Source organism: Tachysurus vachellii, chromosome 1 (assembly GCF_030014155.1).
Source record: "Tachysurus vachellii isolate PV-2020 chromosome 1, HZAU_Pvac_v1, whole genome shotgun sequence".
NCBI lineage: Eukaryota > Metazoa > Chordata > Actinopteri > Siluriformes > Bagridae > Tachysurus > Tachysurus vachellii.
This window is the reverse complement of record NC_083460.1, coordinates 18,912,916-18,927,290: the sequence shown is the minus strand read 5'-3', so window position 1 is coordinate 18,927,290 and position 14,375 is coordinate 18,912,916. Positions and strand designations below refer to the sequence as shown.

Here is a 14,375-nt window from a genome sequence, read left to right as displayed (position 1 = left end):
GTGCTTCACTATATCTTTTAAATTGATGCTGAAAGAGTTCTACTTCGGTTTCAGTGGACCATCACACATTTTGCCATAGGGTTCTAAGAAAAAATAAGTTACATTCAGGAGGTGAGCAGATTATTCCTGCAGCTCCTTTAATGATGTTACAAGTCTCTTGGCAGCCTCCCTGATATTACATCATGTCATCTATTTTATAGGGACATCCTGTTCTAGGTAAAGCCACTGTGCTGCCCCATTTTCTACACTTCTTGATGATGGCCTTCACAGTGTTCTATGGGACATGTAATGTTTGGAAAGTTCTTCTGAAACCCTGTCCTGATCAAATAACTTTTGGCAAAGAGATCCTGAACCTGCTTTCTAAACTTTTTGAAGATTGCTCAGTTAAACAAAAATCAAGAAAAACTTACAGAAGATGATCCTATAGAAACAGCTGATCATTAATCAGAATGTCTTTTGAATGATGATTACTTTTAAATGGGAGTTTAAATGTAATTGTTTGATTCCAAGCATAGTCACATGACTAAGAAAATTTCTTTAATCCATTTATTATTCTTAGTCTTCAGTTGTGTTAAATTGTCAGAGTATCTGCATCTGCATGTAATTAACACTAACTGTAGTGTATCTATTAGAACAAGTATATTAATAAAACCCTCATTTAACAATCTGCACCACACTCAGAGCTGCTGTTTGATCTGACCAATCAGATTCAAGTAACATTTCAGTAAACATTTGTCCCTTTTGTAGTGTGTAGTGTGCACGTGATCTTCATTCCTTGGCACTAACAACCCTGTCCTAACAATCCACAAGACGTTTATTTATAGGCTTTCTGTAATGAAAAAGTGGTTTCCCTTTAATTGGTCAAACAAACTGTTTAATCAAACTCTCTGACAGATACTACCTCTTTTACGAATCAATTTAATTAAAAACAAAGATTGATCGTTTTAATCAGCCAACATTTTGGAAACTCTGGTCTCTCTTTGTGTGAGTGTCTGTGAACGGGGCCGTGTCTGAAATGATTATCTTTGTAATTACTCAGGCGCGGCTGGGAATCTTTTGATCTTATAGCATCCAGTCCGACGCTTAGTGTCAAGCTGCGGCCTTTTAGTGATACACAGAAATGTAAAAAAGCTAAGAGCTGAAGAGGTTATTATCCAGCCTCTACATCTCACCTTTGGAGTACTCAATAATGTCTGTAATTATGCTATACTTATGGACTCCACAAAACAGAAATGAATAATGTTTTCAAATTGTGAAGGATGTAGTGACAAAACAGTGAATAAGTTTCGCTAGAAGTGTTTAGAATGGGAGGAGAAAGCAGAGTAGAGCAGGTATGGAGCTGGGAATGGGATCAAATGATTTCATTTAGAGACGGATTATAGAGAGAGAGAGAAAGAGAGAGAGAGAGAGTGTGTGGGAACAGGTGTGGAGACAGGGAGGATCAGACGAAGGTGGGGCTGACACGTGACAACAACAATAACAATAACAACAGCACATGGCCGAAAGTTGGCCGCGCTGATCCCTGACAGTACCCCCCCTTGAGGCGCGGCTCCCGAAGCGGCAAATCCTGACAAGGTCCGGGGGGGGAGGGGGCGAGGCACACGGTGAAGGCAGATGGGGGGAGCAAGGACTACGGCGAAGGCAGATGGGGGGAGCAAGGACCACGGCGAGGCCGGTGGGGGGAGCAAGGACCACGGCGAAGTAGGCGAGGGGAGCCAAGGCACACGGCGAGGCAGGTGGGGGGAGCAGGGCACACAGGGGCGCAGCCAGAGAGGGCCGAGCAATGTCCACGGCCGAGCCGGTTTAATAAATGATAAAGACAAAGACAGTAAATGACGGGGACTACGATAATACAAACGACAAAACCTAACCTTGACTAGACGTAACCAATGAATCCACCCTGCCATCAGCAACGCGGCACACTTAAATACAAAAAGACAATGAGATACAATTGGGAACAGGTGTGGAGACAGGGAGGAGCAGACGAAGGTGGGGCAGACACGTGACAACAACAATAACAATAACAACAGCACATGGCCCAAGATCCGCGCTGATCCCTGACAGAGAGAGAGAGAGAGAGAGAGAGAGAGAGACAGAGAGAGAGACCATTGATTTAATTAGATGCTTCTGATATAATAAAAACACAACTAAATTCTCTGTCTGATCATTTTCAGCCTAATTTATAGTGAGTTTGTAAATCAGAGCATTTACATCCAAGGCAAGTGAAAGAAATCTGACACATCAAATAACAAAGACTCCAGCAAATGTTCAGTTCAACAGAATGCGTGTAAACAAATTTAATATTTTTGGTGTTGTACTCTCCTTCTCTCACAGCTCCTGTTTTCAGTATTTTTCCATCTAGCACATGTGGACTTTAATTAACCACAGTCCTTCTTGTAAATTCTTAAAAGAAGAAAATCCAACATCATTTCTTTATAAAAAAATAAAATTGGCTTTCTTTTCTCCATTTAAAAGAAGAGTCAGTGTGTGGAAACATGATACGCTTATAAGTAAATAAACAAATAAATAAATAAATAAATAATTGCTGTCATGTGTAATGAAAGGAACACAGCAGAAGATCTAGCATTGATTCTATAAGGAATCATTGATTCTGAGTCTTCCCAAGTCATGAGTTTGAACTGAAATTTCTTTATTTAAGGAGAATCAGAATAACTAGAGAGGTGCAGACTTAAGAAATCATTTTAGCAAGATTAAAAAAAAAATATATATATATATATATATTGTAATGATACACAAGCCACGGGCCAGGGTAAGCAAAACAAACGAGATGTTTTATTGAAGTCCGTGCACAGATGTATCGCAAATGATCTGTAAGAAGCACCACAAAGTTGCAGCACGCACAAACACACACGCTGGGGAAAACACAGGGATAAGAGAGACAGGATCCTTGACAGGAGATAGTAGATGCTGGAGAATAATCCTGTAGCCCCGAAGGCGAGGGAGAAGGAAGGAGAGCCGATTGTTGAAAAGCAAACGGGAGTCTGGAGCTTGAATGACTGCGGGAAAAAACACGTTAGTACATACGAGACCAGACAAAGACTGAGTGACTGAGATCGACTTATATAGGGTGTGTGTTGATTGATAAATGCAGAGCAGGTGGTGCTGATTAGTACTTTGTTCTGTTCAGTTTTCCTGTGGATAAGAGAAGCCTGGAGCCTTATAATGACATGGCAGATGCTCTCTCTCTCTCTCTCTCTCTCTCTCTCTCTCTCTCTCTCTTGCTCTCTTTTTCTCTCTACATGCTTTTTGCATGGAGTGAATCTGACTCATGTATTTTTGGCTGAATGAATTCAGCACGCTGCTCTGCTCTTACCGAGTTTCCTATTCAGTTCTTAAATATCACCTCTCCAGCCGAGAGATCCTTTTCTATGGCCTGAGCAGGAGCCAGGACACGGCAGGAGACTATTTTCCCCCTGAAACATGTCTGTGTGCATCTCATCCTTGATGGAGCACTAAGTGTCTGATGGAATTAGAATTTGTTTGCACATTGGACAAAGCTTTATGCATTTTGTTCATTGTTTTCTTTTCCTTCTATTTTTTTTGTTACTTTATTACAGCATGTTTTATATGCGCACAATTAAGAAGATTAAAAAAATACATATAAAGATATAAATCTGAATTCATTAATTGCTCTGTTTGATTTTCAGCTGATAGACAACTGTTTCAGTTCCCTGCTTAATTACCAAGTTAAATACGTGTCTTAAAGAAAAGAAATGACCAAGCTGTGTTGTAACAGGGCAGTTAATGACCGGTGATTGACAATCTCAGTGCTGTACATGTTTCTTTCTCTTTCAGGTGTAAGGAAGCATGAGGTTTCTAAAGCACGGCCTGGTCTTTTTCTCCTTCATCCAGAACTCTCTCCTCTGCCTTTCTCTAATTGTCACCGCAGCGAGCACAGATGCTCCAAAGAAGAGTCCATTCTCATGGAAAACAGGTATGACTTCATTTTTTTTCTGCCTCAATTTTTACATTTCAGAAACCAGTAGCACAGTGAAACTAGTCGAGCAGATACAGTATGAATATTTAATTCAGTTCTCGATTCTGAGGGGATTTTGGTGCATTTGGGTGTAATACTGCTTAAGCACATGAACTTACAGATCAGACAAGGAAAGAGATTAAAACCATTAAAATCCCAATGTCTTCCCTCTACCAATATTGAAAATGAAAATAAAAGAAATTGGGGAAAAAAGAATTAACCGTTATTAGAGTTTTCAGTGGAGTCTGTCTTGAGTTTTGAGTCAGGAAAAACTCAGGAGGGAGGGATTTGTTACGATAAAATATGGAAATATGTAATGTGTCTCAAAGACACTCGATAGACGAGTCCTCAGAGTGTTTGAGGATGTTCATTAAAGTTTACAAATTAGTACATAAAAGCAAATAAGCACAAAAACATCTTTAGCCATCACAGCTCCAGGATAAGGGTGAATCTATGGCTGCTGTAGAATTACAGTAATCATGTCAGTCCCCCTGTGTGTGTAATGCGAGATTAGTGTCCACACCCTACAGCCCAGCTGGAGCTCCACTGACCATGCTACAGAGCTGTGCATTACATTTTAATGATTCTGTTCCTCATGTTTAGACCATTGACCGTGTTTATTTCAACATGTTTAGATCATTTAGAATGATTCATGTAAAAAATCTCCAGACAAAAAAGATATACTGACTGACACAAATAAAACATGATTTGCACAAAAGGGCAGCACTGTGTTGCAGAGGGTAACATCATAGCTTCAGGGTCCTAATTTTAATCCTGAGCTTCAGTTACTGTCTGAGTGTTGTTTCTGTGCTTAATCTTTTAATGTCCATGAAAAAGAAGGAAACAGAGTCGAAGGACTAACAGAAAGCAGAATAAACAGTTACACAGAGAATAATAAGCAATGATGTGCACCGCAATCATCTACACTAATAAGAAGTCTTTTAAAACTGGTCCAAAGAAACAAAAGTAGAACTCAGTTTTAGAAAAAGAAGGGTTTCATTTATGATCCCAATTACACTGTAGCATAATTACACTAAAGCATGGTGGTGTGTGCATCGTGCTGTAAAGCTGATTAACTGGACAGGGTATTGAGACTACAGATCACTGAAGGAAGCATTTGGAGTAATAAACCAGGAGAATTTATTCTCATGAGCCAAGAAACTTGAGCAACGACAATGACCCCAAACATAGAGCCAAAATAACATGCATTTCATGGCCTAACGTAAATCCCATTGAAAATGTATGTAAATACTTCAGGTGAATTGATGACAGTTTGCTAAGAAGAATAGGAACTATTCAGTAAGAATACTTCTTACTGTGCATGTCTGAATTTTGTGGACCCTGGAGCCTATCCTATGGGTCTCAGGGGGTAATACAGAGGGTAACACAGGGGGTACAGTGAACACGGTGCCAGCCCATCATATTCACACACCCATTCACAAACTACAGACAATTTACAGATCAGCTTTTTGGACCCGAGAGGAAACTGTAGTACACGGAAGAAACCCCCCAATGCAAAGGGAGAGCAAGCAGATGTTCTAACCACTAAGCTACTTTGTCCCCTGCAGCAATGTTCATTTTTCTTTATTCAGAACATTGTTAATGCTTAAAAATACATGCATTCTGTTTTCAAAATACTGTATATTATATGTGTGAAAACTTTTGAAAACACTTTACATTTGAAATAAGACATGTGCAAAGACTGGAAGTATATAAAATAACTTTCTTATTTCACCTCTCTGCACATGGCTAATGGTAGGTTAATTGGATCAAATGATAAGGCATAAATGATAGCATGCAAATGAAAGTAAATTTTTTTCAATTTCAAGAGATCCTTCAGTCTGGTAGATGTAATTAACAGGACATTGTAAATGGCCTTCTCTTTAAAATAAAGGGAAACTAGAATATTGGGCAGGTGCTCCAGCTATTACAAAGTTACTACAGATGGAAAGAAAAACACCACTTATAATTAATCCGCAAGTTAAATTTTTTTTTCTTTTAGAATTTATAATAATTTGAGAGTGAAGAAAACACGAAAGAGATAAGAGTAAAAATCAATTCTGAATGTATTTATCTTCAAATCCTTGGTTTGATTTGCAGCTCTGTTTATGCGGTCAGTTGAAGAAAAGAAAAATCCCCTTTTTACCGCCTGCTGCATCTCCCATGAGTCTTTGTGCATGTACATTTCATTACCAGGCAAACATCATATCTAATGAGACATCTCCATCGCCATGACAACTTCAACAATGCATTGATGGCCTGTCTCGTTTGACATGAAAGATCAAGTAGAAGGACATGCTGAGAGTAAATCTGTAGTGCTTCTGAGATTTAAATTTCATTCCAGATCGAACTCCTTTCCCTTTTAGACCTTTTCTTACCACAACTTTTTTCATGTAATTTTTTCACCTGTCTTTCTGTCATTTATGGGTGACAGAGGGCATGAAAGAGAATGATAGAAGAGGAGAATAAGAAAGATAGGACCCCCCTTAGGATAGAAAAACTTGGAGTGGCAATCAAGAGAGACACAGTAAAAGCTGCACATCTCACAGTGCAATTATCCCTGTCTGTATTTTGTTATCCTTTTGGGTGTCCACATCCTATAATTGTGTTCTTAATTATACATTTAAGCACCTACCAGTGACATACTTCTAAATTCAATGGCTCAACTAAATGTAATCTTAACTTTAACATCAGTAACCAAACATCTTCATAAGGCCAAAAGACCTTTGCATCATATTAAAACCACTGACAGTTGATATGAATGACATTGATTATCTCTATAAGTGGCAGTTGAAAGGTTTGAAATATTAGGCAGCAAAGTGAACAGTCAGTTCTCCAAGTGGATGTGATGGAACAGGAAAAATGGAAAACTGTAAGGATCATGGCAACAGTTTTCCCTAATGATAGTGTCCTCTTCACCTTGAATGATAGAGTTCAAGGTGTTGACCTGGTCTCCAAATTTCCCAGATCATAATCTGATCTGCATCTGTGGGATGTGCTGGATACACGTCTGATCCATTTAGGTCTCCTTTTGCAACTTACAGTACAGGACTTCAATAATCTGTCTTGATGCCAGATACCACAGCACACCTTCTGATGTCTTCAACAAGAGAGACCTGCTTTGGTGGCACAAGGGGGACCTACACCATAGAGGTCAGATGATCTGAATCAATGCAATCCATCAACAGAAATAACAACAATCAACAAATTGTGAAGAAATTCTCATAGTGGCTTAGTGGGTAGCATGTTTGCCTCATACATCTGGGGTTCAATTCCTGCCTCCACCCTGTGTGTGTTTGGACTTTCATGTTCTCCATGTGCTTTGGGGGTTTCCTCTGGGTGCTCCAGGTTCCTCCCTCATGAAAAGACATGAGCTGTAGGCTAATTGGCATGTGTAAACTGTCCGCAGTGTGTGTGATTGTGTCCTGAGATGAGTTGGCACTGTGTCCAGGCTGCCCCTTGTTTCATGCTCACACAACCCTGTGTAGGAAAAGTGCTACAGAAAATAGAAGAATGAGTGAGTTCTTAGAAAATATATTTGATTCTATAAAAAAACAGCTATTGTGTAAGTAATTAAATAGAATTATGAGGTGATTTGTCTGTAGCTCTGATGCTTAATGTCATCCTTAGCCTATGTCATCATTATTTAGGGATTGACGGCAGTCATACCTCAAATTTTGAACAAAGTTGGTCAGATATGGACCAGATCATGTCATAGCAGTTTGTGGTACATTTTGACCTTCACTTTGGAAAAAAAAAGTCACAGGATTTATTTAAAAAAAGCAGGACAATTCACAAAATTAATCACACACACACACACGGTTTTGAGTTTAACTTGTTGCTCATGTATTTACTTCTTAAATTGCTCTTGAAATTGAAATATTTAATGGCCATAGAGTGCAGGTTCCTTTTAAATAAGTGCTGTCTATTACTGCCTGGTTCTGTGTTGCAGAAGATCTCAGACCTGAAATGAGTTTGAGATAAAAATACGCTGCGTCACATCAAATCTGTCACCTTAAAGATCTATTCTGTTACACATGTTTTAGCTAATCACACTCTAATAATCAGAGCCTACATTACTGCTGATGTGTTCAATCAAATGAATCGCTGCCAGGATTTGCAGAGTCTGGTAGCCATGAAATCTGTGTATAATTGGCAGATAATGTGTACTACACATTCAGAAATTAGTAAATATTTCCTAAATTGACAAATCAACTAGACTTTTACTTAATAAGCTTTTTATTTCTTAACTTCTTCTTCTTCTTCTTCTTTCGGCTTTTCCCTTTAGGGGTCGCCACAGCGAATCATCTCTCTCCACCTAACCCTATCTTCTGCATCCTCAACACTTGCACCCACTAGCTTCAAATCCTCATTAATTACATCCATATACCTCCTCTTTGGCCTTCCTCTTTGCCTCCTGCCTGGCAGCTCCATGTCCAACATTCTCCTACCAATATACTCACTCTCCCTCCTCTGAACATGTCCAAACCATCTTAATCTCGCCTCCCTAACTTTGTCCTCCAAACGTCCAACATGGACTGTCCCTCTGATGTACTCGTTCCTAATCCTGTCCAATCTTGTCACACCCAAAGAGAACCTCAACATCTTCAGTTCGGCTACCTCAAGCTCTGACTCCTGTCTCTTCTTCAGTGACACTGTCTCTAAACCATACAGCACGGCCGGTCTCACCACTGTCCTGTACACCTTCCCCTTGATTCTTGCTGATAATTTCCTATCACACAGAACTCCTGACACCTTTCTCCACCCACTCCAACCTGCCTGCACTCGCTTCTTTACTTCTTTCCCACTCTCTCCATTACTCTGGACTGTTGACCCCAAGTACTTAAACTCCTGTACCTTCTTCACCTCTTCACCCTGTAACCTTACTGTTCCACTTCCCCCCCTTTCATTCACACACATGTACTCAGTCTTACTACGACTGACTTTCATTCCTCTTCTCTCCAGCGCAAACCTCCACCTCTCCAGGTTTTCCTCCACCTGCTCCCTGCTCTCACTACAGATCACAATGTCATCTGCAAACATCATCGTCCAAGGAGACTCCTGTCTGACCTCCTCTGACTGGTCCATCACTATAGCAAACAGGGAAGGGCTCAGAGCCGATCCCTGATGCAGTCCCACCTCCACTGTGAACTCCTCTGTCTGACCTACAGCACACCTCACCACTGTCCTGCTCCTCTCATACATGTCCTTCACCACTCTGACATACTTCTCTGCTACTCCTGACTTCCTCATACAGTACCACAGCTCTTCTCTTGGCACCCTGTCATACGCTTTCTCTAAGTCTACAAACACACAGTGCAACTCCCTCTGACCATCCCTATACTTCTCCATCAACATTCTCAGAGCAAAAATTGCATCTGTTGTGCTCTTTCTGGGCATGAAGCCATACTGCTGCTCACAAATTTCCACCACCTTCCTTAACCTAGCTTCCACTACTCTTTCCCACAACTTCATTGTATGGCTCATCAACTTTATCCCCCTATAGTTGCTGCAACTCTGCACGTCACCCTTATTCTTAAAGATCGGCACTAACACACTCCTTCTCCATTCCTCAGGCATCCTCTCACTTTCTAATACCCTGTTGAACAAACTAGTTAAAAATTCCACTGCTGCCTCTCCTAGACACTTCCAGACCTCTACCGGGATGTCGTCAGGACCAACTGCCTTTCCACTTTTCATCCTCTTCAAAGCCTTCCTGACTTCATCCTTTCTAATCTTATCTACTTCCTGTTCCACAGAGTTCACCCCTTCTACTCTTTTTTCCCTCTGATTTTCCTCATTCATCAGCTCCTCAAAGTATTCCTTCCATCTCCTCTGTACACTCTCCTCACTTGTGAGCACCCTTCCATCTCTATCCTTAATAATTCTAACTTGCTGCACATCCTTCCCATCTCGATCCCTCTGTCTAGCTAACCTGTACAAGTCCTTCTCTCCTTCTCTAGTGTCTAACCTAGTGTACAACACATCATATGCCTTCTGCTTGGCCTTAGACACCTCCCTCTTCACTCTGCGCTGTAACTCCTTGTATTCCTGTCTATTCTCTTCAGTCCTGTCCATATCCCACTTCTTCTTGGCTAATCTCTTCCTCTGGATACTATCCTGAACTTCCTCATTCCACCACCAAGTCTCCTTATCTTCTTTCCTCCTTCCAGATGACACACCCAGCACCTTTCTCCCTGTCTCCCTGATCACTTCTGCTGTAGTTTCCCAGTCATCCGGCAGCACTACCTGACCACCCAGAGCCTGCCTCAACTTCTGTCTAAATTCCTCACAACATTCCTCCTTTTTCAGCTTCCACCACTTAGTTTTCTTCTCTATCTTTGACCTCTTCCTCTTACAGACCATCAGAGTCATCCTACACACCACCATCCTATGCTGTCTGGCTACACTCTCTCCCACTACCACTTTACAGTCACTAATCTCTTTCAGATTGCCTCTTCTACAAAGGATGTAGTCTACCTGTGTTGTCCTACCTCCACTCTTGTAAGTCACTCTATGTTCCTCCCTCTTCTGAAAATAAGTGTTAACCACAGCCATGTTCATCCTCTTAGCAAAGTCTACTACCATCTGTCCTTCAAGGTTCCTTTCCTTAACTCCAAACTTGCCCATCACCTCCTCATTACCTGTGTTCCCCTCACCAACATGTCCATTAAAATCCGCTCCTATCACCACTCTCTCACCCTTGGGAATACTCTCAATCACCTCATCGAATTCACACCAGAATCTCTCTTTCTCCTCTAACTCACAACCTACCTGTGGGGCATAACCACTAACAACATTCAACATCACCCCTTCAATCTCTAACTTCAGACTCATCACCCTGTCTGACACTCTCTTCACCTCCTTCAGGACCACACCTACCCCATTTCTCTTACTATCCACACCATAATAAAACAGCTTGAATCCTGCTCCTATACTACGAGCCTTGCTACCCTTCCACTTGGTCTCCTGTACACACAGTATATCCACCTTCCTTCTCTCCATCATATCAGCCAGCTCTCTACCTTTCCCTGTCATAGTACCAACATTCAGAGTTCCTATTCTCAGTCCTACACTCTTACCTTTCCTCTTCTTTCTCTGTCTGTCTTCTCTCTCTCTCGCTGCCTCCTCTACTTCTTCCACCAACAGTAGCCCAATTTCCACAGGTGCCCTGTAAGTCAACGGCGCCGATGGCAGTTGTTGTTAACCCGGGCCACGACCGATCTGGTATGAAATTCGTACTGATGATTCCCATAATTAAATTTGGCAATGTTTTACGCCGGATGCCCTTCCTGACGCAACCCTCTCTATTTATCCGGGCTTGGGACCGGCACAGAAGTCACTGGACTGTGACCCCCATGGCTAGATTTTTTTTATTTCTTAACTGATATAACTAATTTATTTTGTATAGCTCTTATAACAATGGACATTGTCACAAAACAGTGTTATAGAAATATATAAGCTTGTAGAATTTAAATTGATCTCTAATCAGCAAGCCAGAGGTGACAATGCAGAGAGAAATCTTTAATTTATTTAGTGCTAATAAAATTATTAAGCCTATTTGGAGAGAGATGTTTAATGTGACAAAATGTCAGTCATCGTGTGATAATGAAAATATGACTAGTGGTTCTTAAACCTTTTCGGCGTGCGGCCCCCCGTGTATACAGTGCATCCCTACTTGTCCCCCCAAAAGAAAATTTATGACATAAAACTTTGCAAAACTTAATATTTGAAGTAAACAAAACATATTACAGAATTTATGATAAATTTATTATTTTATAAAATGTCATAAAGCCGGGGCCCCCTGGCACCATCTCAGGGCCCCCAGTTTGAGAACCACTGACCTAGACTACATGTTCTGAGCAGGTGTTGTCAGTTACCCAGGGTCCCCTGGCACCATCTCAGGGCCCCCTGTTTGAGAACCACTGGCCTAGACTACTTGTTCTGAGCAGGTGTTGTCTGTGAACAGGCTGTAAAACTGTTGGCCAAGTTACAGACACTCATGAAAAACTCATGCTGTTTATCTGGGAAACGTCACTAACAGCAGTCACAATGTCATTGTTTGTGTCAAACAAGTTGTGAATTTGTTGTAACATTAAAACAGGAGATCATGACTTACTCTGTGCTCAAAGTGATGCTCGCAGCTCCAGTAGTTTTCTCTGTGGGTGAATGAGGATGATGCTGAACAATTCCAGGATCTTCTTTTTTTTCCTTGGTTGTTGCGTTAAATTTTTCCCAGATACAATAGTGCTATTTTCTGATTGGCTGTTGTATAGCCTCTTTTTTGACTAAGAACTCCAAGGGAGATGCGCTTGATTCCTGCCCGGTTCCATAGAGACAACGGTGCGGACTGATACATTTTGGGCTTATATGCTGCGGCTTATTAAATATATGATAAATAGTCAGTTTTTCTGCGTGACAAATACAATGTGTGGTGGGAGAGCGTGACAAAAGACCGACATGAGGGACTGTCACGTTAATGCGTCACACTTGAGAGCTCTGGTGAAACCAGGAAATTAATTTTAGTTATAGAATGTAGTCTTGAAGTTATCAACTGTTATGAAGTAAACAAAACTTCTGACAGTTACCGCATTACTGCATCACTATTGCACTTCTTATCCAAAATGAAATTGTCTTTTGCTTCCTTAAAGACTTTATTTGCCATGGCACTTTTCTTCCTGACTTCCTGACTGGTCTTTTCTTCCTTGACCTTTCTCATCAACATCTCACTGGATGTTCTTTTGCTTTCCTCACCTTTTCTTATTAAGACTGAAAATCCGTGATCAGCACTGCATGAAATACTCAGACCAGCTTATCCGGCATCAGTGTATACGATCTTTGGTGTGTGTGTCATTATAATAGGAAAGAAATGCACTTATATCGCCAGCCAAAAATGCTATTGTTAGCTATTAAAAAAATATTCAGTGGAATTATTCAGTTGTTAAAGATTTTAAGGAGTTTGATAAAGAGTGTCTACGGTGGGAGTGGAATTAAGAAGTGTTAAAAAAAACAGTGAGCTGTGAGAATGTAAAAAAGATGAATTGGTTTTGAACAGCACATATACATGAATTCTACTGGAGATCAGTTCTTGTTCCAATAAAGGTGAAGATAGAGTTTTCCTTCACCGTATTTCCATTCTTTTTCTCTCATATTGTCTGATCCTCAATATCTAATATCAAGCACTACTGTATACGTATAAACCTTACAAATCTGTTGTTTTTCATATGGAAAATTTCCATGTAATGCAGGAATAATGATCATTTCTAACTGAATATAGTTCTAGTTTTGTAATATGTTATTATTTAGTCCACATTCTGCAGTTCAGCACTCTTAAGTGTGTATCACCTTTCAACATGAGTGAAACCGCTCGGCAGAAAGCACACTGCAAGTCATTTTCTTCAAATTATGAGGATCATGTTGCAAATAGTAGTGAAGATGTGTCTTCTTTTATTAATATAATAATATATTACAAACAGATACATATTTATACTATTATTATTATTATTATTATTATTATTATTATTATTATACAGAGTATTCTCTGATGTCACATCTATGTAAGGCTCTGGAGTAGAGAGTATTGAATCTTTCCCAGAACAGAACACTGTTTTCTGATACTTTTCTGTTCATGTACTGTGAGACGAAGCAGACAGAGCTGACTTCCACAAGACCGATCCCTGAGGTTGTTAAATTTTACACATAGGTAAATATTGGATTGTAATTATACACAGGCATATAAAAGCATGGAAATATCATAATTATCTATACAAGCTGATTCAACACACAGAGAGCACTTTATTAGAAGCAGTTTACTAATATTGGGTAGAGCCTCCCTTTGTCCCTTTGCTTTAATAGGAATCTTTAGAAACATCTTATGAGAGCAATAACAGGCCTTGTCTATGCTGGCATGATTGCAGAATGAATTCATGTCTAATAATGAACAAAAATCTAGTGTTGCTCAGCTGTTTGTCTTTGTGAAAAGGGAATTCACCCAAGATCTTTCTAGCTAAGCTTGCCATAGCCAGAGAGTTGGTCATGCTTCAGCTATGTATACATCCAACAAACTGTAGCTGAGAAGTTGATAAAAAAATGGCATTACAATAGACAAAAAGATTAATGGATATTAAAAACATTAATAACTGTATATTAAAACATTACATTTTCTTATCAGCTTCTTATAAACTTCCACATGAGCAGAATCACAGGTTATATGATCATATCTGCTACTCATATCTCTTACTGAATAATCTACTCAAACACAAGTAAACATTCACAGCACAGGTCACAGTCACATTTAAGGCTCTAAACATGCCTTTTTTGTAAACCAGCTGGGTGTCATTGTCCGTCCTCTCTACACCAATGACAAGACAATAGTACC

General features: G+C 40.1%; 1 protein-coding gene across 1 annotated transcript in view; it reads left to right on the top strand.

Annotated features, from left to right (window-relative positions):
- thsd7bb (thrombospondin, type I, domain containing 7Bb) overlaps nt 1-14,375 on the top strand; it is a 112,817-nt gene that overhangs the window by 30,329 nt on the left and 68,113 nt on the right. Inside the window, exon 2 of the mRNA XM_060863954.1 lies at nt 3,817-3,955. Within this exon, the coding sequence (XP_060719937.1) occupies nt 3,829-3,955 (127 nt within the window). The 5' untranslated portion in view covers nt 3,817-3,828. The remainder of the gene's footprint in view (nt 1-3,816; nt 3,956-14,375) is intronic.